The sequence below is a fragment of the Citrus sinensis genome, chromosome 9 (assembly GCF_022201045.2).
Source record: "Citrus sinensis cultivar Valencia sweet orange chromosome 9, DVS_A1.0, whole genome shotgun sequence".
Lineage (NCBI taxonomy): Eukaryota > Viridiplantae > Streptophyta > Magnoliopsida > Sapindales > Rutaceae > Citrus > Citrus sinensis.
The window spans coordinates 29,058,716-29,084,558 of NC_068564.1; the positions used below are offsets into that span (position 1 = coordinate 29,058,716).

General features: G+C 38.1%; 3 protein-coding genes across 4 annotated transcripts in view; all 3 read left to right on the forward strand.

The window, feature by feature from the left end:
* LOC102608608 (disease resistance protein RPM1-like) overlaps positions 1-6,398 on the forward strand; it is a 37,646-nt gene extending 31,248 nt beyond the window's left edge. The window contains exons 3-4 of one of the 2 annotated variants that reach the window (XM_052433488.1): positions 4,373-5,827; positions 6,113-6,398. In XM_052433488.1, coding sequence (XP_052289448.1) covers positions 4,373-5,773 — 1,401 coding nt within the window. In that variant the 3' untranslated portion in view covers positions 5,774-5,827; positions 6,113-6,398. Of the gene's footprint in view, positions 1-4,103; positions 5,828-6,112 lie in introns of both variants that reach the window. The other variant, XM_052433487.1, reaches the window with a different exon arrangement.
* The window catches only part of LOC127899965 (disease resistance protein RPM1-like), an 86,666-nt gene extending 61,091 nt beyond the window's left edge, over positions 1-25,575 (forward strand). The window contains exons 2-3 of the mRNA XM_052434139.1: positions 25,053-25,151; positions 25,498-25,575. Coding sequence (XP_052290099.1) covers positions 25,053-25,151; positions 25,498-25,575 — 177 coding nt within the window. The remainder of the gene's footprint in view (positions 1-25,052; positions 25,152-25,497) is intronic.
* Positions 1-25,843, forward strand: part of LOC102609562 (disease resistance protein RPM1-like) — a 141,365-nt gene that overhangs the window by 86,602 nt on the left and 28,920 nt on the right. The window lies entirely within an intron of this gene.

Genomic DNA, 25,843 nt, shown 5'->3' on the forward strand with positions numbered 1-25,843 from the left:
TATTTGCAAATCGCTTGCTCTGTTGCCGTGTATTTTGGGCGATCTTTCAAATGCAACGTCAATGAAACGATGCAAATGGAAACCTCTAGAAACAGATTCACTTTATACAAACAGTTCCTGAGCTATAGACTTAGACAACCTTTCAGGTTGCTATCAAGTCTGAGTCGTTTCTATTCAAACCATTAATGATTTTTTTTTCTTTTCGTGTTTTAAAATCTCTCCTACTTCATTTTCAATTTCTAGTCAGCAATCCGCCCTATTTAAGTCACTTGACTTGTCATGGCAGTCGCGATTTCGGTACAACTACCAGCCTATGTGAATAGATTACGTATTAAATATTTTAAGAGCACACCTGCTCCACACACGTTAGTGGGAGAGATAGCTAACCCAACTCAAAGTCAAAATTTGGGCGCGGCGCTGAGGGTTGGGGAATTAATGCTTGGACTCGAACCAATTCCATTGGTAAATTTCCACGGTATTTGTAAGGGAGATATTTAGCCCTGCCAAAATAAATTTACTATATGGCACAGCAAAATTTCTACCCTATTAGTAAAAGAAGCTGCCACTTTAGAAAAATTTTTCTCACTTCTCCATGACCTCGAAATAAATAACTTCGTAGTCCAGAATGACTGATTTAATCAAGCACAGCAAAGTGCTGAGAGCCGAGTGTTTATACATAATTATCTTTGATTATGTGTATTTTATTAAATTATTTATACAGAATGCTTAAAAAATTTTGACTCTTTGTTATTCAATATATTTACATGGGATGCTTAAATATCATACTATTAAACAGAAAAAAAACTTATACAAGATTAATTTTATTTGGGCTTAATTGTTATATCCATGAGATGACATAGATTGATTTCGAGCTGTCACTCTAAAATTGGAGATTAATTAATAATTAGGCAATTACTAATTGAATAGTGATAGATTCTGAAACCTTGGTAATTTTTGTCTTATTGAATTCTTATTTGCTTTAATTGTTTTATTAATTTAATTAGTTTCATTTCTCTTAAAAAACTCAATTTGCCTAATTAGGTTAGAATTAATATTAATTTTAGATTTAAATTAGACTTTTCAGTTTATAACAATTCATGTGGGTTCGACCTCGTTACCATTACTCTATTTTTAAATTTGTGCGCTTGCAAGTAAATTAAAAATTTTCACAGATTTGTTGCCCGTGTATAGAACTAAAATTAGCTTAACAATGGCATGTGACATCAGTTCCTCCTTTTATTTTGATTGTCATTGCTCAAATTGTCATTATAAATTGCCCCAGAATTTTTATAAGTATGGCCTCTTTAACTTCTCACAAATTGAGAGTAGAATGTATGTGCCTCATTTTTGGTCTAATGTGCCTGAATCTTGAACAGAGAATAGAGGTTGAATAGATATTTTGGCTAAGTGGATATTTTCTTGAACAGGGGACTTTATTAATGCAAGAGAACAGTGTGCTAATGATTTTCAAAGATAAATTCAGTTTCCGCATACATTCGAGATTCCAAGGTGAATGTCCCTTTTCCTTCACAAACTTGTGAAGCTTTCAAACAATCAATTTTTCTTACATTGTATATTTGGAAGAATTAGAACAAGGGAGCAAAAGATTCTCATGCTGATAGTTCCCATTCTCCATAATTGATTGTAGCGCATGTTTTAAAGCATATCTAGCATTAATGAATGAAGTAGAAATTTCAGGAAGCCAAGAAACTTTGTGTGCACTGATTGCCTCTAGATTGTAAATTCAATTGATCTCGTCTTGGTTGAAGTAGATGATAGTAAATAGTATCTGAGTTTCATTTCAGATTCCAAAAACAATCCTCCATGTGAATGGTTAAGTAGAGATTCACGTTGCTTTCTTTTTCTTTAGAGGAATGGCTGACTCCTTTGATCATGAAATTATATCACGGCTATCACAAAAACTCAAGTAATTCTATTCATATAATCAAAATAGAGTTGAGTTCGAGCTCCTTCATTTTAACTGATTTATTATGATGCATAACCACAAATGATGAGATGGTGTTGGATATGATAATGGGAATTAGTTGTCAACGAGAAAATTAATTTCGCAAGAATACAGTTAGTTGCAGAACTCTCCTAGTCCTTGGAAGTAATTTAAAGGACAGGTGCATCAATTTGTTTGTGTAGCTTACTGTATGGTTAGAGAGTGTTGTGTTTTCAAAAGATTTCAAATGCGTTACAAAACGGTGCCATCAAACAAGTTTTTCATTTTTTTCTTTTTAAAAAAACAAAAGACACCATGATTATATAGTTTCTCATTTCTTCTTATTTTTGGCTGTAATGCAACAATAAATATTGATTAAGCAAATTAGTTTTCAGGAATATTTGAAGGATACATTACACAAGATATAAAGAGGAGATTAAACAATCCTCCATGCTTGCTTAGTAATGACTGTGGTGCAATTTTGCAAAAGATTATATGCCCGATAAAAAGAGAGCATCTGTGGTCAAGTGTGAGCCACACATATTATCGAGTGCGATAGCGCGTGGGATGAGCTTTCTTAAGAGGGCGCTGGGCACCACAGCAATGCTTCCCCAATGAAAGCTCGCCACTCATTAAGCTACTCCAGATATACACGGCTGCAAAAATAAACAAATCAACTTGCAATAAAATAAATATTAAAATAAACTGAAAAAAGCTCAAATGCCGACAAATTCCACTTTGCTTCAAAATTAACTTTAAGGAGTTCCTATATTATAATTAATATAACATACACACTCAATAATAATTACATAAATAATAAAATTAAGTGTGTATGTTACATTAATTTTAACATAGCATTTACCTTTAACTTTATAGTAAGTACGAAGAATAAAATATAAACAATCAACTTCCAAGTTGAAAATTCTGCATTCTTAAACCAATGTTCAAACAGTGTATGCTGAAGCATCGATCTGCTTTGTAAATTAGACCTGCTGGCGTGATATGGCGGAGGCTGCGGTGAACTTTGCTCTAGAGACCTTGGGTCGTTTGCTTGTCGAAGAAATCAGATTGTGGGGAGGTGTTAGAAAAGAAGTTCAAAGCATCAAAAGCGAACTGGAGAGTCTCAGATCTTTCCTCAAAGACGCGGATGCAAGGGCAGCAGTCGAAGAATTAGAAGGAGGCGGTGAGGAAAGTGTCAGAACTTGGGTGAAACAACTGAGGGATGAAGCTTATCGCATTGAAGATGTGATCGACGGGTACACACTCATGGTGGCAAAACTCCCTCTTGGGAGTGGCCTCGTTGGTGTTCTCCATAGAATCAGTCGTTTCATAAAGAAGCTGAAGCTGCGGCGTGGAGTTGCTACTGAGATTCAAGATATCAAATCAGCGCTTGCTGATATAAAGGGAAGGGGAGAAAGATATCGATTCAGATCTATTGATGAACCATCGAGCAGTGGAACCAGAAATGTTATCCCACATGACTCTCGAGTTCGTTCCTTTTTCGTTGAAGATGATGAAGTTGTGGGCATCGAATCCATTAAAGATAAATTGATTGATTTGATGGGGAACGGAAGATCCGAACGTTTAGTGGTTGCTGTGGTGGGTGAAGGAGGACTAGGCAAGACCACTCTTGCCGGGAAAACTTTTAACAATGAAGGTTTAAAAGCTCACTTCAGTTGCCGGGCTTGGGTCACCGTTGGGAAAGAATACAAAAAAAAAGATTTGTTGAGGACAATTCTAAAGGAGTTTCATCGTGTAACAAACGAGCCTGCTACAGTGGAGACACACGACATGGAAGAGATGGAGCTGATCACCGCGCTGAGGGACCACCTGAAGGACAAGAGTTACATGGTTGTGTTCGACGATGTTTGGAAGATTGATTTCTGGGGAGACGTGGAGGATGCTTTACTTGATAACAAGAAAAGCAGCAGGATAATTGTCACAACACGGCACATGAATGTCGCTAAGTTTTGCAAATCATCTTCCCCTGTTCATGTCTATGAGCTTGAAACTTTGCATCCGAATGAAGCGTGGAAACTTTTTTGTAGAAAGGCGTTCGGACCAAGCTCCGGAGGCTCTTGTCCTTCAGAGTTGAGGGAGTTGTCCCAGGACATCCTTGCAAAATGTGGAGGTTTGCCTCTTGCTATTGTGGCCGTAGGTGGACTTCTTTCAACCAAGAACAGGGTTGTATCTGAATGTAAGAAATTGTTTGATAGGTTGGGCTCAATGTTAGGAAGCGATCCCCATCTAAAAGATTGCAACCGAGTTTTATCTGAAGGGTATTATGATCTTCCTCACCATCTCAAATCATGTCTTCTGTACTTTGGCTTATTTCCAGAGAGCTGCAAAATTAACTGTGCTAGACTTATCCGTTTGTGGATAGCTGAGGGCTTTGTCCAGTACAGCAAACGCACCACATCTGAACAGGTTGCAGAAGAATACTTGAATGAGCTCGTTGACAGAAGCTTGGTTCAAGTTTCAGAGAGAGATATTTCTGGGCGAGCTAGTATCTGCCAAGTTCATGATCTTATGCACGAGATCGTCATCAGAAAAACTGAAGAATTGGGCTTCGGTCGTGTGCTGAACGGAGTGGACTTGAGTCATTGCAGTAAAACTCGACGAATAACTATACAGAGAAGTATTGATGATGGTGCTTTAGAGAGCATCAAGCACTCGAAGGTCCGTACTGTTTTTCTTTTCAATATAGATAAGCTGCCCAACTCTTTCATGAAAACAAGTATTGCCAATTTCAAGCTCATGAAAGTACTAGATCTGGAAGATTCTCCTATAGATTACCTTCCTGAAGGAGTGGGAAACTTATTCAATTTACACTACTTGAGTGTGAAAAATACAGAAGTAAAAATAATTCCCAAGTCCATTGGAAATCTTCTCAGTTTAGAGATTTTGGATTTGAAAAACACTTTGGTGAGTGAACTTCCAGTAGAGATCAGGAATCTTAAAAAGTTGCGTTATCTAATGGTGTATCAGTACAATTATACCTCAGTTTCTAGTATAGCAGGAGCAGCAGTAGCCAAAGTACACCGGGGGCTTGGGTCGCTAACGGATCTGCAGAAGTTGTCTATTATAGAAGCTGACTCTCAAGCGCTTGACGAGCTTATGAAGCTAAGGCAGTTAAGAAAGTTGGGCATTAGGCCCCAAAATGGAAATGGCAAGGATGTGTGTGCTTTGATTGCAAATTTGGAAAACCTAGAGTCTTTAACAGTGTTAATGGCAAGCAAAGAAGAAATACTTGACTTGCAGTCTTTGAGTAGTCCTCCTCAATATCTGCAGCGTCTCTACTTGACGGGGAATATGAAGAAACTGCCGGATTGGATTATTAAACTAAAAAATGTAATCAGAGTGGGTTTGGACTTGTCGGGATTGACTGAGGATCCAATCAGAGTCCTTCACGCCTTGCCTAATTTATTGGAACTTAGACTCGGGGGGACATACAACTACGAGCTTTTTCACTTTGAAGCAGGTTGGTTTCCAAAACTCCAAAAGTTGCTTCTCGGGGTCTTCGAGGCTGTGAAATCGGTTATAATAGAGAAAGGTGCGATGCCTGATATTAGAGAACTGAAGATTGGGCCTTGCCCATTGTTGATGGAGATTCCTATTGGAATTGAACATCTTAAAAACCTTAAGCTACTCAACTTTTCTCGTATGGTTAAACAAGTTTATTACATGGCAAAAGACGAGAACTGGGGGAAGGTTACTGAGCATATACCAGATGTCCTTGTCACTTTTGTGAAAGCCGAGAAATGGTTTTATTATCGAAAAGAGGTTCTCTCATCTCTGTCTCCTGAATATGTCGAGCAAATCTGCTGAAGAAGAGGACTCAAATAGGGAGCAGTCATGCACATCTATGAAATAAGTAAACAGGTCTGCCACTCTCCCGCGTATTTGGATTATTTTGTATTTACTTTTAAGAAAAATTATTTTTCTCATTTTTAATTTGACAGACAATTTAATTATATATAATTCAAATAAAAATTCACCAAGAAAATTCCTTTTTACCTGTAATTTGAGTACGTTTAATAAATAAATAAACAAATGCAGTAGGTCAGTAAATCTTTTTCTAGTCAAATATATAGTTAGAATCATATAATGATTAGGTATTAATGTTAGTATAGTAATTTCCGTTATATTTTTTGTTACCATGAACAGATGGAGTATATATATCTTGCTTCTAGCGAATTCATTGATGAGTTCATCGAACCTATACTGGATCAGATTGTGGTGTTATCAGTGTTATCGTGTAATACATGCATATGTGAGTGGTTGCTGCTGTGAGTGTGAGTGTATTCTTCTATATATTTAAGACTGAGATTATGATTTTAGAAATGTTGTATTACTATTGTAAGGAATTGTCATCATATAATATTCAGTGTTTAATAATAAAAACTGTGTGCCAATGTGGTTACCATTGGCATGTGGTTAATTTGTGTGGACTGATGCATTTGCCTTAATTTTAATCTGTAGCTTATTGTTTTCGTCATAGTAACTTAGCAAAAAATTGTTTCACATGCATTTTCATATTCTCAAGTTTAATTTCCTCTTCATTTACATAATTTTGCTTATTATTTTGCGACATCTATCTGGATTAGTCTGCAACTTTCATTGAATTTATTTATTTTATTTAAGAAGTATGTGAAACCGTTATTCTAAAAATTGAATGCATATTTAAGATTGCGGTTAATGAATTGTCAAACAATCACTTATTTTTTAAAAAAAAATTTACTCAATCATATTTGAGTTGACAATTTATTTTAAACATATATCATTTTTGGACTAGATACACTCACAATCATCAAATAATTGATTTTCAAATATAATTTGAGAATAAAATCCTTGTGGATTGCAGCAGAGAAAGTCTATAATTGGGTTCTGGGACTGGGGAATTAAACTTACTAAGCCATTCTACTATTCTTGGGGAAAAAATAGTGGCAGTAGTTAGGGTTAAAATGTAAAGAATACAAAGAAACTATATAAAAAAAGCAGAGGTGACTCTAAATTTACAATCAAATAAAAGAGAAATTTTATTTTTTATTTTAAAAAGTATTGGTGACCCTAAAGTTAGAAAATTACAGATGATTGCGATTGAATTAGTAATTTTGCTTTTGAAATTGCTTTAAGTTCCTCAATAAATGGTCCTGTGGAGGCTCACTCCTTATAATCTAAATATTAGATCAAAGTATTTGGTGGCGTTTGTTTTTTAACTTAATGAATTAAAGTGACTTAACTTAATTAATTAAGTTAATTAGAGATGTTTGTTTTTATAACTTAATGAGATTTTTAGATAATTTTGACTTAATAAAATAAGCTAATTTTTTTGGCTTTTTACTTAATGGAGAAATGTGAATTAAGTCAATTACTTGCTAATGTCAAAAATATTCTTGCTTTATAATTTATTTTTCATGTATATCCCAAAACTCACCCATAGACATTTACCCCACATAATAATCTCATCATTAGTTTTATTTATAAATGTTAAAATATTGTGGTATTTAATATATTATTTATGTAACATCCAAATTTAATAAGGATACAAATGTAAAAGTACATATTTTCAGTTTTTTTAGTTAAAAAAAACAACTTAATACTTATTTTTAGAGATTCAGACGAAAAAACAAACATATTATTCAGATTCAGTCATTCAGATCTATTCAAAATTCAGACTAATTCAGATCTATTCAGATTTCAGACAAAAAAAAAAACGTCACCTTAGTTTTTGCGTGAATGAAAGAGAAAGATTGCTAGAAATTTCATTTTCTTTATTTTTTCATGTCATGGATAAATAAGAGCCGAAACAATGTTGAGTCTCTTCACAATAAAAGCAATTTTCATACGTCTTTCCCTTCAGTTTTATGATATTCAATGCACGTAGTCCTTAGTATAGTCCCTACCCTTGCCCCTTTATTAATTATTGGTTAAAACAAAAAAAGAATCTTGAAGTAAAGCTATTGAATTAAACCATAACAATAAGTTCACATTTTTTAGGTTTTAAAAATATTTTGTGAATTATGTTTATTTAAAAATAAAAATTATCAAACTTCAAAACTGTTACTACAATATTCCATGAGTGCCATACTCCACAACTTGGCACTGCTAGATGGTTCTAGATTATTGACTTTTAATTACTTTTTAATTATCTAATGATGCTTAGTGTTGCAGACCGCCCAAGTTGCTAGCTCAATTGCCCACCATTTTGGGCTAGGGAGCCAAGACAAGGCCAAGAGTGCTAGCTTGACCCAATTTCGGAAACTTCTAGGCAACTCTAGCACATTTGAGCTTGTAAATACTCTAGAATTCTCTATAGATTTCCAGCACATGTAAATGGTAGAATTCTCTAGAATTGTAGAGCATGGCAAGCCTCCCCTATAAATATGGGATGGCATTAGGCATTTGAACAACAAGCTAAAAACAAGTAACTCAAACACTTGTAAGCTCTCTTGTAAGCATTTTTTCGAGTAATACAATTTCTCTTGTTTGGCGCCATTGCTCTCTTCTCTCTAGTTCGAGAAGTTCAAGGCTTACTTAGTAACATTCGGCAAAGTTGTCTAAGTGCCGCACGGGTCTACTGCACAAAACACTCATCCCGTGATAGGTGGTATCAGAGCTAAGGTTTGCATGCACGCAAGTTAGCTCATGAACAATGGCCAACCCTTCGAATCCAACACAAAGGGGAGTTGTTGGTGTGGATGTTCCACCGGAACCAAGCCGCGGCCGTGAGGGAGAGCGCGCCCAAGGCAAGACTCACGGCAAGTCCAAGGCCCCATCCGTGGATGCGTTGGAGCCTCGTGTAGGCACTCTCGAAATCGCATTGTCCGCCGCTCAAGATAGCCTCGAGGGATTAGAGGAAAGAATGGACGATCTGAAGGGAGAATACGCCGAGTTCACGGTGGCAACCAAAACCCTCATCCAAGAGCAAGCGAACACTCTTCGAGGTGAGTTTCGTTCTTTTCATGATGAGTTGCTCAAACTTCGTAACTTTGTTTAGGATGAACTACACGCTGTCTGTGCGGAAGTGGATGAAGTTCGCTCGGATTGGGCATGGCACAAGCGCACATTGTCTGCTAGTCCAGCTTCCGCAAGCACAAGTGATGCGCGACGCATTGACGTGCCAAAGCCCGACACCTACGATGGCACACGCAACGCTACAATCGTGGACAATTTCCTCTTTGGGCTTAATCAATACTTCGATGCCATGGGTGTTCGAGACGAGGCATCGAAAGTGGGCACAGAACCCACTTATCTATGAGGCGCTGCACAACTATGGTGGCGTCGCAAGCATGGCGAGATGGGCAAGGGCATTTGCACCATCGACACTTGGGCCGACTTCAAGTAAGAACTTCGAAAGCCGTTCGCCCCAAACAATGCGGAGAAGGAAGCGCGAGCGCACTTACGTCGTGTCAAGCAATCGGGTAGCATTCAAGACTACATCAATGAGTTCACCACTCTTATGCTCGAGATAAGCGACATGTTCGACAAGGATTCGCTCTTCTACTTCCAAGATGGCCTCAAGGATTGGGCCAAGACCGAGCTTGATAGGCGTGGCGTTCAAACACTTGACGACGCCATTGCCGTTGTGAAATCGCTCATCGAGTACTCTACCCAATCCAAGAACAAAAAGGCCAACCAAGGCAAAGGTGGGGGAGAGAGTCGCAAGGACAAGGGCAACAACAACTGCAAAGATTGGGGGCAGAAAAAGCCGCCTAGCAACAAGAGCGGACAAGGAAAATCGGAGGGCAAGAAGGAGGCACCGAAGCCACGCAGCTCATGCTTCATTTGCAACGGTCCTCATTGGGTACGCGACTGTCCGGAAAAGAAGTCGTTCAACGCTCTTGCTGCCCAACTCAAGAACAACCGTAACATGTCCGCGGTAGAACCCCAACTCAGCATGGGTTCTCTCCAATGCCTCGGCGCACTCAATCGTCAACAGCCCGCACTCGTCAAGAAATGGCTCATGTATGTGAGCGCGAAGATAAACAGCCAGTCCGTTCACGCGCTACTAGACACGAGAGCAACGCACAACTTCGTGTCCGAAGACGAGGCCAAGCGCTTAGGCCTCAAAGCCACCGAGGAAGGAGGCACGATGAAGGTAGTGAACTCACCGGCCAAGCCAACTACGGGAATTGCACAAGGCGTGCACATAACACTCGGTACGTGGAGCAGAAAGCTTAAGTTCTCCATTGTGCTCATGGATGACTTCAAGATGGTCCTTGGCATGGAGTTCTTAGACTAAGTCCATGCCTTCCCGCTGCCTGCTACAAACTCCCTAAGCATCCTCGATGGGAGTAAGGCATGCATGGTTCCTATGGAACGAGGCAAGTCCAAGGAAAAGACACTCTCTGCCATGCAATTCAAAAGTGCTTTCAAGAAGGACCCAAGCTTCTTGGTCTCCATCCGGGAACTAAATGAGGAAGGAGATAGCGGAAAATTGCCAAGACAAGTCCCTCCACGAATACAAGCCGTCCTCAACGAGTTCAAGGACGTAATGCCTCCAGAATTTCTGAAGAAGCTCTCACCTCGACGAGAGGTAGATCATGCAATTAAGTTGGAATAAGGCGCAAAGCCACCAGCCTTGGTGCCCTACCGCATGGCGCCACTCGAACTTGAGGAGTTGCAGAGACAACTCAAACACTTGCTGGACACAGGATACATTCGCCCCTCGAAGACCTCATTCGGTGCCCGGTCCTCTTCCAAAAGAAAAATGATGGATCGCTACGGATGTGCATCGACTATAGAGCACTCAACAAGATCACCATCAAGAACAAGTATCTGATTCCCTTGATTGCGGACTTGTTCGACCAGCTTGGTAAAGCGCGGTACTTCACCAAACTTGACTTGCGCTCTGGGTACTATCAAGTGCGCATCACCAAGGGAGATGAACCAAAGACAGCATGCACAACAAGGTACAAGTCTTTCGAATTCCTTGTGATGCCTTTTGGCCTTACTAATGCACCCACCACATTTTGCACACTCATGAACAAGGTGCTCCAACCATTCCTCGACCGCTTTGTGGTCGTGTACTTGGACGACATAGTGGTGTATAGCACCACGCTCGAGGAGCATGCCCAACATTTGCGACAAGTCCTCCAAGTACTCCGAGACAACGAGCTCTTCATCAAGATGGAGAAGTGCTCGTTTGCCCAACAAGTTCCTTGGCCACAAGATTGCGGGTGGGAAGCTTATGATAGAGAATGCCAAGGTAAAGGCCATCATCGATTGGGAGCCTCCCACAAAAGTGTCCGAGCTTCGCTCATTCCTTGGGTTGGTGAATTACTACCGTCACTTCATCAAGGGCTACTCGGCCAAGGCGGCACCCTTGACGGATATGCTCAAGAAAAACAGAATGTGGCATTGGTCCGAAGAATGCCAACATGCATTCGAGGAGTTGAAAAGAGCAATTTCGGAGGAACCCGTTCTCGCTCTTCCGGACCACACTAAGCCCTTCGAAGTTCAAACGGATGCCTCAGATTTCGCCATTGGTGGAGTCCTTATGCAAGAAGGCCACCTAATAGCGTTCGAAAGTCGAAAGCTAAATAATACGGAACGCCGCTACATGGTGCAAGAAAATAAGATGACAGCCATCATCCATTGTCTAAGAGTGTGGCGACATTACTTGTTTGGCTTACACTTCACAATCCTGACGGATAACGTGGCGACAAGCTACTTCCAAACACAAAAGAAGTTAAGTCCGAAGCAAGCAAGGTGGCAAGATTTCCTAGCGGAATTTGACTATCAGCTCGAGTATAAACCGGGTAAAGCCAATGTCGTTGCGGATGCTCTAAGCCGCAAGGCCGAATTGGCGACACTTAACATGAGCCAACCAAAATCCGATCTTGTCTTACGCATCAAGGAATGCCTCCAACAAGATCCGCTAGCAAATGACTTATTGGAGAAGGTGCTCGAAGGCAAGACAATGCGATTTTGGCAAGAGGAAGGCATCCTCCTCACCAAGGGAGATCGGCTGTTTGTGCCAAGGTGGGAAACCTTGCGGAAAGAAGTCATCAAAGAGTGCCACGACTCCAAGTGGGCTAGTCATCCAGGAATCGAGCGCATCATCGCACTAGTCCAAGCCTCGTATTTTTGGCCGCACATGAGGGACAACATCGAGGCATATGTGTGCACTTGTCTTGTGTGCCAACAAGACAAGGTAGATCATCAACTTCCAGCGGGATTATTGGAGCCGCTACCACTCGCAACAAGGCCATGGGAAAATGTCTTCATGGATTTCATCACATCGCTGCCCAAGTCCGAAGGGTGTGGAAGCATTATGGTCGTTGTCGAGTGTTACAGCAAGTACACCACTTTCATTGCCGCACTAGTAGATTGCAAAGCGGATGAGGCAGCCCGCCTATTCGTCAAGCACATTGTGAAGCTTTGGGGAGTTCTGAAGACCATTGTGAGCGACCGAGACCCTCAGTTCACTGGACGTTTTTGGAGGGAGCTCTTCAAGATATTCCACCCGCAAACAGATGGGCAGACCGAGCGCATCAATGGCCTTCTCGAGATGTATCTAAGGCATTATGTTAACGCTCATCAGTGGGATTGGGTGAAGCTACTCGACATCGCCCAATTTTCTTATAATTTGTAGCAAAGTGAGGCTATGGGCAAGAGTCCGTTCGAGATCATCATGGGATTCCAGCCCATGACTCCCAACGCCATAGCCTTAACTTAGGGAGGAAAAAGCCCCGCAGCACACAAGCTTGCCTGCGAATGGCACGAGGAAGCGGACATCACGCGAGCCTATCTCGACAAAGTCGCGAAGAAGATGAAAAAGTGGGCGAATACAAGGAGACGGTATGTTGAGTACAAGGAAGGTGATCAAGTCGTGATCAAGTCATGATCAAGCTCCTACCCCAACAATTCAAGACTTTGCGAAAAGTTCACAAGGGGTTAGTGAGGCGCTACGAGGGACCCTTCTGAGTTGTACGACGTGTGGGCAACGTCTCGTATCAACACCAACTTCCGCTAAGACTCAAGATCCATCCGGTCTTCCACGTGAGCCTTCTCAAGCCATACCATGGAGATGTAGACGACCCAAGTCGCGGAGAATCAAGGCGCGCGCCAACTGTCGTTGTCACTGCATTCGACAAAGATGTGGACTACATCCTTGCAGATCGCGTGGTTTCGAGGAGAGGCGTGCCAGCACATAGCGAGTACTTGGTGAAGTAGAAAAACCTCCCCGAAAGCGAAGCCACTTGGGAATGTGAAGAAGATTTATGGCAATTCGCTGAGCACATCCAACACTTCAAGCATGAGAGCGCGACGAGGACGCCGCGAGTTTAGGTTGGGGAGGATGTTGCGGACCGCCCAAGTTGCTAGCCCAATTGCCTATCATTTTGGGCTAGGGAGCCAAGACAAGGCCAAGAGTGCTAGTTTGGCCCAATTCCAGAAACTTCTAGGCAACTCTAGCACATTTGAGCTTGTAAATACTCTAGAATTCTCCATAGATTTCCAGCATATGTAAATGGTAGAATTCTCTAGAATTGTAGAGCATGGCAAGCCTCCCCTATAAATATGGGATGACATTAGGCATTTGAACAACAAGCTAAAAACAAGCAACTCAAACACTTGTAAGCTCTCTTGTAAGCATTCTTTCGAGTAATACAATTCTCTTGTTTGGCTCCATTGCTCTCTTTTCTCTAGTTCGAGAAGTTCAAGGCTTACTTAGCAACATTCGGCAAAGTTGTCTAATTGCCTCACGGGTCTACTGCGCAAAACACTCATCCTGTGACATTGGTCTATAGAGTACGATATCCTTAGAAATAAAAAATAGACACTTTAAAGAATTAAAAGCTAAATGAGTGATAAATATCTTGTTGTAATTAGTTTATTTGAGACCAAAAATAGATTTCTAAAATGAGATGGAGTGGGGAAGAAGTCGGGAAAAATGACCGTGAGCTTGAGCGATAAACTTGTAAATTATGCTGTGGTGTTTTGTTAAAAATAACAATGGTAGCTAGTTTTATAAATTCTGCATGGTAATTTTGTGAACAACATAGAAAAAAATAAAAACTAAAAAACTAAATTATTATTATAATTATTTTGTTGGCGTATCTTGCTTATTTGGAAGTGAACATAAATTGTATATTTGGATGGACTAGAAACTGTGATTCAGAAATTCAGGGAGGCACGGTCAAATTTGGACACCCTAAGGAAGCTGGGAGCATCCATTCTCCATGGAGTTGATGCAACTGAAATGAAGGAACATCTTCAATTTAGCAAGCGTCATACTGCTTATTTTAAATTGTTATGTTTTTTTTTCAGAAATTGCTGTGAGTCTTGGGAGGCTCACTCATTGTAATTGATATGTTAAACTGATTAAGGAAGCGTGAAGCATAAAGTAGACCAAAAGTGTTGAATAGTTCTTTAAAAGAGAAATATTGCTAGAAATCTTAATTTTATTTATTTATTTATTATGTCATGGTTTTATTTATTCATAAAATTGAAAGCCACAATGTTGAGTCTCTTCACAGTAAAAGCCATTTTCACATTTAGACTTATTCTCCTTTAGCTTTATGAGATTTAATGCCCCCCACAATGTTGCGTCTCTTCACAGTAAAAGAAACTTGTGGCCCTAAATGATCGTTAGAATTTAAGAATATATATATATATATATATATATATATCTATATATATATATATATATATATATATATATATTTCATGTTACTAAGATTTTTTTTTATTTCCATTCTAAATTAACCATTAAAAAGAAATTGTAACCGTTGCTCCATTGTAAAAATTACGTTGAACATTTCAAGAAAAAAATCTTAGTTGGAAGAAATTCCGGAAAAATATAGATGGGTTTTTGAATTTGAAATTTAAACTCAATTAAGGAAACTAGTAAATAAAAGGAAACACAAAACCATATTGGTCGGGGCCGTGGACCTGACAACATGTCCCTCCGATAATTTCAATCTTTTTTTCATTCTTCCTAAAACACCTTTCCAAACTTCTCAAACTACAGAAGACAGACTCACAGACAGTAATTACATCAAGGCTAATTATGTCATTTTACATTCCTGGGTCAAGTCTGGTGAAGTATTGTCCTCATCATGATCATTTGCCATGCAAGCGTATAACAAACTCTTCGGCAATCTCACTTCTACTATGGCAACTAGGGGTGAGCAAAATCGGGTTCGGGTCGGGTTCGGGTCAATCCGATCGGGTTTCGGGTTATTCGGGTTGTGCAAACATTGATCCGAATACAACCCGAACTTACAACCCGACCCGATCCGATCCGATATATATTCGGATCGGGTCAAAAATTGGGTTGAATTCGGATTGAATCGGTTCGAATTAAAAATGGATCATATTAAATTCGGGTCAAATTAAACCAATTCGGGTTGATGAAAACGGGTCAATTCAAAACATATATACCATACACCATGAAAACTTCAAAATTCAAAACACATAAGGGACTAAGGGAGAAACTCGGGTCGGGTTGGAGCTTGAGCCTTGGAGCAGCAGATCGGCAGCTGGGTTTTCGGCAGCAGATCGGTGGGCGTGCAGCAGCAGCTTGCGCACGGCTGGACGCGCAGCAGTTTCCTCGCGATGGCTGGACGCAGCACAGCGGCAGCAGATCGTGGACGCAGCACGACGGCAGCAGATCGTGGACGCAGCAGTAGATGGCTGGACGCAAGACGGCAGCAACATGACAACAGCACGGCAACAGCAGATCGCTGACGCAGCAGCAGGTGGCCGGACTCGCAACACGGCAGCAGCAGATTGCGGGAAGGAGAGAATGTTTTCTTGCTTCTTGAGGGTGGGTTCACGGGTTGGGTGTTGTGATTTTTTTGTTTGTGTGTGTTTTGTGTTTGTGTAAACTGTAAAGTGTAACCTTTTGAGTATGTGATTTCACTGATTTGTGTGATTATGTGTGGTGTGCTGTGTGCCGTGTGTGTGTGTGTTTGGCCATAGAATTTTTTTTTTTTTTTAGTAACCCGATCGGGTTTTCGGATCGGATCGGGTTTTATCCGATCCGATCACAACCCGATCGGGTTTGCAATATTTCATCCGATCGGGTTATATTAACAACCCGATCCGACCCGAACCCGAAGTTTTTCGGGTCGGGTTGGGTATTTTGCCCACCCCTAATGGCAACAGTGGCTGAACCTGCTGAAAGAGAAGAGGAAAAATAAATGGGTTTGACGGAAAAAAAAAAAGAGAAAGAAATAAGAAGAAGAGAAATGGATAATGCTTTATTCATCAAAACATAAAATACTGTTAGCGGGCGAAGGATATTTCTCTTTTTCTCTTACTTTATCTCAGAAATTTAGCTCTGCTTCTCACATCTGCGCTTCTTCTCTTGATTCTTATGGTACGGTAATATAATCAATTTTACGGAACAAGAAAAATAGAAAATTGTAAAATTACCAGGAAAATTATTAAAAAGTATTATTATCTATTGTGACTGAAGGAAAACGAAAACTCTACTGATCTGTGCTGTTTGGTTACTAAGAAAGTTTACTCTGTTTTACTAAGAAAATTTCAGAGAATATTCTGGATTTTATTTCTTCTTTTCTCAATCATCAAATGACTACAAAACACACCTTTTATACATTGTTAACGGAAAAGAAAACTAATCAGAATAAAATCTCAGTAAGCCTTAACTAAATTTGTTGAGCTGGCATTGCTTACTTAACTAACTTTAGCTCAGCAAATTCTCTCACGTGCTAACCTTGAGCCGACTGGTTGTACACCTTATGAGCTTCCTTAACAGCCCCCCTCAAACTCAAAGGGCACGGCTGCACATTGAGTTTGTTTCGAAAGTAATTAAAATGAATGAATGTGAGAGGTTTCGTTAAGACATCAGCTATTTGTTCTTCACTTGGAATGAAGTGAATTTCCAGCTCCTCTGCTAAAATCTTATCTCTGACAAAATGCATATCCAGTTCAATGTGTTTGGTACGTGAATGGTAGACTGGATTTTTAGCTAACTTCGTTGCACTCATGTTGTCACACCAGATGATAGGTACTGAGATACATATTATATTCAGCTCACTGAACAAGGATTGAATCCATGCTATTTCTGCACTTGCAGAAGCCAAAGCTCTGTATTCACTTTCTGCACTAGACCTTGTCACCACAGACTGCTTCTTGGATGACCATGACACCAGATTGTTTCCAAAATAGATACAGTAGTGTTAGAGTGCAATTTATGCACTAGTTTTGCATTATTTACTTCCCTTAATATCAATGTTTTGCACTTAATAATAGTGATTTACTTGTGTTTTACTTTTGTAGGTGCAATTCTATTGATTGATGATAAAATTGAGCTATAAGATGATGTTTAAGGATTATTGTTCCCTTGGAGAAATTATGAGCGGCAGAAGAACTTTGTTGATAAGGTGTGGGCGCGTGCTGTCAACTGCGGACCTGCAGTTTTTAGTTTAACGTGTTTTGTATTTTTGGTTATTTTTGTAATTACGAATTTAATATTTCAGATATTAGGATTTTATTTTAAATAGAATTCTAAAAGAGAAGAGAGAGAGAGTATTTAAGGGAGGAATCTATTGTGGAAAGGGGGATTTTTTTGGATTGGAGAAAAAGAAACCCTAGATCTAATTTTTCTCTTCTCTCTATGAGGAACTAAACCCATTTTTCTGGTTAAAGGTTAATGAAGCTTTGATTCATCACTACTGTGAGATCTTTCTTGTGCTTTAATTGTTTTATTACTTTTTTGGGTATTTGTTTATTCTCTGAATTATTTTCATGATTATGTTTGTTAATTAGGTAATTGGCCACTATTTAATTATCAACTTAATCTATTGTCAATTAAAGGATTCATCGTATGAAGAATTTAATGTTTGTGACAAATAACATAGCAGAGAGTTGTGTTGTGAGAATAAACAATCTAATTTAAATGAATCATCATATGTGTTGATTAGGATTTGGGTCTCTCTGGTTTTTCAGGCTGTCAATTGATTAAATTCTATGATCGTATCTAGGGTTGTCTATTGATTAGGGAAATAACCAACGGTCGTACCTTGGTTATCGACTAGTTAAGGAGAGATTGGCTATTAGAGGGTCTCAGTAGCTATAACCGGTCTATTCATGAGTAATAATAATCTATATTTGAATCAATGATCAGTAGTCGAATCAAGCTGAGTTAATTCCTTCAACCAGAGCTTTCTCCAATTTGAATTACAACTTTAATTTGCATTCTTGTTATTTTTAATTTGATTTTTATTATTGTCAACAATTCCCCCATTTTACGTTTTACGTTTCAAAAGGATTTAAATAATTACCGATCTCTGTGGACACGACCCTGCTCAATCACTATACACAATTTATTTAGAGTAGGAATTTATTTTTGTTGGCTTCGACACCCATCAAGTAGGCACCTATAGATTTTCTGTCATCAATATTGCATGCCTAATCTGCATCTGTAAAACCTTTTATTTCCATTTTCCCACCAGCTGAAAATTTTAGACCATAATCCATGGTTTCCTTTAAGTACCTTAGAACTCGTTTACAAGCCATTATGTGCTGCAATGTTAGAGCTGTCACATATTGACTGAGTTTGTGCACAACAAAGGCTATCTCTGGTCTGGTTAACACCAACTATTGCAAGCCTCCAACCAAGCTTCTGTAACTGGTTGCATCCTCAACATACTGACCTAAGTAACCTTTAACCTCCTTTTGAAGTTTCAGTCCAGTCACTATAGGAGTATCACACCCTTTACAGTCCAACATATCAGCTTTAGACAAGAGATCATTAATATGCTTTCTCTAAGATAGGTACATACAATCATCAGCATAAGAGACTTCTATCCCCAGAAAGTATGATAGTATTCCTAGATCCTTTAAAGCAAATGTCTTACTGAATTCTAAGATAAACTTCTCTAATTCTCCACTGTCAGGTCCTGTAATAAGTATATCATCCACATATATAAGCACAAGTATTATTGAGCCTTGAATCTCTTTGAAGAAGAGATAAGTATCAGCTCTGGAATTTTGGAAACCCCAATTACTTATTAGACAGTTTTTCAGCTTGTCATACCAAGCTCTAGGAGCTTGTTTTAAGCCATACAAGGCCTTCTTCAACTTGCATACAAAGCTGGATTTTTTATCATCAATGAAACATGCTGGCTGATGCATGTAAACATCTTCTGTCAACTCTCCATTTAAGAAGGCATTATTGGCATCCACTTGCCTTATTTTCCACTCATTTATCACAGCCAAACTAAAAATAATTCTTACTGTGCAGGCCTTTACCACAGGACTAAAGGTCTCAAAGTAGTCAATACCCTCAGTTTGCTGGAAACCTTTTGCAACTAACCTGGCTTTGTATTTAGCTACACTCCCATATGTGTTTTGTTTGATTCTGAACACCCATTTACTGTCAACAACCTTGTATGCCTCTGAAAATGGTACCAGTGACCATGTTTCATTCCTAAGCAAAGCTTCATATTCATCTCTCATGGCTTGATGCCAATTCTGATCACTTAGAGCTTCTGGAACAGTACTGGGTTCTTTGTTGGTTAAGGTGGTTATGTAAACTTTTGGCTTGAAGATTCCAAATTTTGATCTGGTTACCATTGAATGTGATGATTGTGAAAGAAGGTTTCTGATTTGAGTTTGATTTATGTGCTGGGAAGTAGATAGTTGTGGTTCATTTTGTAGTTGTGATTCAGTTTGTTGTTGTGTTGGTGATAATGGTATGATTGATGAGGAATGTTCTGATATTGTAGTTTGAGAATGCTCTTGTTGATGCAGATTATTTGTGTGTGCAGAAACAGAAGGTACTTGTTCATTGCTTTCTGAACTTGCTGATTGAAGATCTTCCAAGCTGCTGTCAGTTAAGGATAATGTGGAGAGATGATAAATATGTTGCTGGGAAAAGTTTGACACTGATATTTCAAAATTGGAACTGTTTTCAGATAAATGAAAGACTTTGTTAGTTGAGTAAGGGAATGTATTTTCATCAAAGATGACATGCCTTAGGATATGAATTTTTCCTGAGCTTGTTAAACACTTGTAACCCTTGTAAGAAGGATTATAGCCAATGAAGATGCATTTAGTGGTATGAAAATCAAATTTGTGTTTATTAAAATCTCTCATGTATGGATAACATAGGCAACCAAAACACTTAAGAAATGAATTATCTGGTTTGTGCTTAAAGAGCTTTTCATAAGGAGATAAAAGCTTAAGAACAGGTGTTGGTAACCTATTAATATGATATGCTGCTGCATGAACAGCTTCCCACCAAAACTGAAAAGGGAGATTAGCTTGAGCTAAGAGTGTTAATGCTAATTCAATTATGTGTCTGTGTTTCCTCTCAACAAAACCATTCTGGTGATGAGTATAAGGGCATGAATGTCTAAACTTGATTCCATTTTGACTGAGAAAATCACTGAATATTCTAAACTATCCCCCCAGATCAGATTGCAATTCCTTAATCTTGGTATTAAACTGATTTTCAACTTGTGCCTTGAACAGTTTGAAAACTTCAAATGCTTGTGATTTAAGCTTAAGTGGATAGATCTAGGTGTGCCTAGTGTAATCATCCACAAAACTAATGTAATACTTGTATCCATTTCTAGATACAGTAGGTGAAGGTCCCCACAAATCAGTATGAATCAGTTCTAATACTCCTTTTGTTTTTGTTTCAGTTGCTGGAAAGCTTTGCCTGTGAACTTTGCCTAACTGACATGCCTCACACAAAGAATTTGTACAAGACATAATATCTTTTTGAGAGATTTTTAATTGCTTGCAAGACTTAGCTAAATGCATCAGAATCATTGAACTTGGATGACCAAATTTTCTATGTAACAATGTCATTACATCAGAATTGTTTTTGCATTTATTGGAAACAAAATGATAACAAGCTTTAGAAGGACTATCAAAGCTTCGAAAGCTACACAACATTGAGACAGGTTTATTTAGTTGAGTATGACAAAGATGAGATGAAGAAAATGAAGAAGAAGGATTAGAACTCAGCAACAGCTTGTATAGACCTTTTTCAGCAAGTCCCTGCAGCAGAACTTGTCCCTTCATGTCCTTCACAAAACAAACATTCCCACAAAATTCAACAGTTATAGGGTTATCAGATGTCAGTTTAGAAATGCTTAGTAGATTTTTGGTAATTGTTGGAACAAGTAATATATCCTTAAGTGCTATTCTGGAATGTGCAGATAAGTAATATGATGCTCTTTGTGACAGAAATGCAAAACCAACATGAGTGATAGACAAACCTTCACCATTACCAATTATGAGTTGATCAGTACCTTTAAACTCCTCACTAATATGCAAGTTCTCCATTTTGTTGGTCAGATGGTGAGTTTCCCCCATATCCAAGTACCATCCATCATCAGCAACTCCTTCAAAGTTAGCCATAAATGCTGCTCCAGGAGTACAAGCATCAAAACCAGGATAATAGCTACTGCCAGACATAGGATTATAAGCTGAAGACATATAGTTGAAATTCTCATAATCTTCAAAGTTTGGATTTGAAACAGAACCATCAAAATTTGACAGATATGTTGCTCTTGGTGCTTTTCCTTTTCCAAAACCCCTTAGCATTGGCACATAATCTTCAACAAATCTGTGTCAACAGATATCAGCAGTATTACCATATTTGAAACAAATCTGACATACTAAGTCCCCTGAATTGTTACTGAAAACTCCCTGTGATCCATTCTTGATAACAGATGGTGAACTCTTTGATGCTAAAGAATTATTACCATTAAAAGAATTACCAATAGGATATCCTCTACCAAAGCCACCTCTAAAACCTCCATTAAACATTCTTGGAGAAAAATTCATATTCCCTCTACCAAAGAAGACATTCCTACCACCATAATAACCTCCTCTCCAAAAATTTCCTCTAGGCTGTGCATAATAAACCTTATGATGAAATGCATTAGTATATGCATTAGTATATGCATAGTTAGCATTGAACATACTCTTATCATCTTGATCTTGTTCCAACCTAGTTTCATGAGTAAGCAATAACGCATAAGCATCATCAAATTCCATACATGAACCAGTTATGAAGGTAGCAATATCACGGTATCCTGATCCTAATCCATTGAGTATGGTTAACATTAGATCATTTTCTGTTATTGAGCTACCAGCACTAGCAAGCTTATCAGCTATTGCTTTCATTTTAACACAATAATTTTCAATACTAAGAGATTCTTTTTTAAGAGTGTTTAGTTCATATCTGAGCTGAAGAACTCGAGTTTCAGATTGAACTCCAAACTTCTTTTCTAACGTTTTCCATACACCAGATGAACTTTCACAGTTAATAACAAGACTAAGGATACCTTCACTTAATGTTGACAGCAGCCAACCAAGAAGAATTTGATCATGTGATCTCCAAGTCTGATACTCAGGATTCTCAATTTGTTGTGTAGATCCATCAACTCCAGCTAACAAAATATTTTCCTCAGGTGCTGATTTTCCAGTTATGAAGTCTTCTAGTCGATTACCTCTGATCGAAGCCAGAACTTGTGAACGCCAGAGCAGATAGTTTGATCGATCTAGTTTAATTGGATTCATGAAAGAGAAATTGATTTGAGTGTGTTGATTTATATTATTGATTGCTGGATTTCTCATCATTGTTTGCTGGTTACTGTTTGGCTCTGATACCATGAAAGAAAACGAAAACTCTACTGATCTGTGCTGTTTGGTTACTAAGAAAGTTTACTCTGTTTTACTGAGAAAATTTCAGAGAATATTCTGGATTTTATTTCTTCTTTTCTCAATCATCAAATGACTACAAAACACACCTTTTATACATTGTTAACGGAAAAGAAAACTAATCAGAATAAAATCTCAGTAAGCCTTAACTAAATTTGCTGAGCTGGCATTGCTTACTTAACTAACTTTAGCTCAGCAAATTCTCTCACGTGCTAACCTTGAGCTGACTACTTGTACACGTTATGAGCTACCTTAACAGTGACATCTGGTTTATTTGGAAGTTAATATAAACCATCTTTGGATGGATTAGAAACTGTCACTTAGAAATTCAAGAAGGTAGAGTCAAACTTGGACACTCTAAATTAAGAAGCTGGGAGCATCCCTTATCCATGGAGTTGATGCAACTGAAATGAGGCGTCATCCTAAATTGAGAGAGCGGATCGTTGATAGAATTATCTTCAAATTCCCCCATGCTGGCTTTTCTGGAAAGGAAGACAACAATCAACTTATTCAATGAGCTGCTTTAAAATACAGTTCCTTGTAGAAATTTTGTGTTTCTTCTGTATTGCTTACTAATATGAAATTTTCATTTCTTTTGCAATGATCCAGCTATTCACTGTCATCGTTTGATGTTAATACGGGGATTAGCAACTCATGCTTATGAAGATTTCATGGATAAGATTGAAACTTAATTGAAAATCATAGTTTCCAAAGGGGAATTGCTAAATTGCTGATGAAGAAATTATAGTCTGGTTTAGATTTAGATACAAGTTGAAAGCGAAAACCCAGCTTTGATTTTAAGGCATCTGGGATTTGGATGACTCTTGCATATATAATTCCCAATTCCGTTGGAAATCTTCTCGGTTTAGAGATTTTGGATCTGAAAAATAGTTTGGTGAAAGAACTACCAGTAGAGATCAGGAATCTTAAAAAGTTGCGTTATCTAATGGTGTATCAGTATCATTATACCTCAGGTTTTAGTATAGTAGGGGCAGCAGTAGCCAAAGTACACCGGGGCCTTGGGTCGCTAATGGATCTGCAGAAGTTGTCTATTATAGAAGCTGACTCTCAAGTGCTTAAAGAGCTTATGAAGCTAAGACAGTTAAGAAAGTTGGGCATTAGGCCCAGAGCATCACCAAAAAGCTCTTCAAATAAGATTTTATTACTTATTTAAAGGGCCACATTAATATTTAAAGTTCCAAAAGGCACTTCAATTAAAATTCTTCAAATAAGAATTGATTCTCTCTCTTCAAATTTGGAGAGTTGATTTCTCTCTCTTCAATTTGTATTTTATTACTTTTCATTAAAGAGAGAGAGAGGAGTGCTTTAATTGCTATTGACTTTTCCTTTAAAAAAATAATTATTTGATTAAAATAATATTAATTTATTTTTATTTGAAGAGTTTTTTGGAGAATATCATATTTTTTTACCCTTTTATTTGCAACATAGGTAAGCAAATAAGTATTTGAAGAGTAAAATTTATAGAGACTTTTGGAGATGCTCTTAGAGCATCTCCAAAAGGCTCTATAAATTTTACTCTTCAAATATTCATTTGCTTACCTATGTGGCAAATAGATGAGTGAAAAAAGATATTGTTCTCCAAAAGACTCTTCAAATAGAAATGAGTTAATATTATTTTAATTAAATAACTATTTTTTTTAAAGAAAAAGTCAATAGTAATTAAAGCACCTTTCTCTTTTTCTTCAACAAAAAGTAATAAAATATAAATTGAAGAGGGAGAAAGTAACTCTTCAAATTTGAAGAGAGAGGATCATTTCTTATTTGAAGAATCTTAATTGAAGTGTCTTTTGGAGCCTTAAATGTTGATGTGGCTCTTCAAATAAATAATAAAATCTTATTTGAAGAGTCTTTTGGTGATGCTCTTAGGCCCAAAAATGGAAATGGCAAGGATGTGTGTGCTTTGATTGCAAATTTGGAAAACCTAGAGTCTTTAACAGTATTAATGGCAAGCAAAGATGAAATACTTGACTTGCAATCTTTGAGTAGTCCTCCTCAATATCTGCAACGTCTCTACTTGACGGGGAATATGAAGAAACTGCCGGATTGGATTTTTAAACTAAAAAATGTAATCAGACTGGGTTTGGACTTGTCGGGATTGACTGAGGATCCACTCAGAGTCCCTCACGCCTTGCCTAATTTATTGGAACTTAGACTCGGGGGGACATACAACTACAAGCTTTTTCACTTTGAAGCAGGTTGGTTTCCAAAACTCCAAATATTGACTCTCTTTGACTTCGTCGCCGTGAAATCGGTTATAATAGAGAAAGGTGCGATGCCTGACATTAGAGAACTGGGCATTGGGCCTTTCCCGCTGTTGATGGAGATTCCTATTGGAATTGAACATCTTAAAAACCTTAAGCAACTTGCATTTGTTGGTATGGTTAAACAAGTTTATTACATGACAAAAGACGAGAACTGGGGGAAGGTTACTGAGCATATACCAGATGTCCTTGTCATTTTTGTGAAATGCGGGAAATGGTTTTATTATCGAAAAGATATTCTCTCATCTCTGTCTCCTGAATATGTCGAGCAAATCTGCTGAAGAAGAGGACTCAAGCAGGGAGCAGTCATGCACATCTATGAAATAAGTAAACAGGTCTGCCACTCTCCTACGTATTTGGATTATTTTCTAATTACTTTAAAAAAAATCTTTTCTTATTTTTAATTTGACAAACAATTTAACTATATATAATTCAAATAAAAATTCACCAAGAAAATTCCTTTTTCCCTGGAATTTGAGTATGTTAAATAAATAAATGCAGTAGGTCAGTAAATCTTTTTCTAGTCAAATATATAGTTAGAATCATATAATGATTAGGTATTAATGTTTTGATAGTAATTTCCATTATATTTTTTGTTACCATGAACAGATGGAGTATGTATATCTTCCTTACGGATCACATACTGGATCAGATTGTGGTGGTAATGCTACTATTGACATGCTTTGAGTTTGAGTAATTATTATCAGTGTTGTTATATAACACATGCTTATGTGAGTGATTGCTGCTGTCAATGTAAGTGTGCTATCTAAGACGAAGATTATAATTTTAAAAATGTTGTAGTACTACTGCAAGGAAGTATCATCATATCATATTCAGTGTTTAATAATAAAAACTATGTGCCAATGCCGTTATCGTTGGTATGTCGTTAATTTGTGTGGAATGATGTATTTGCCTTAATTTTAATCTGTAGCTTATTGTCTTCTTCATAAAAACT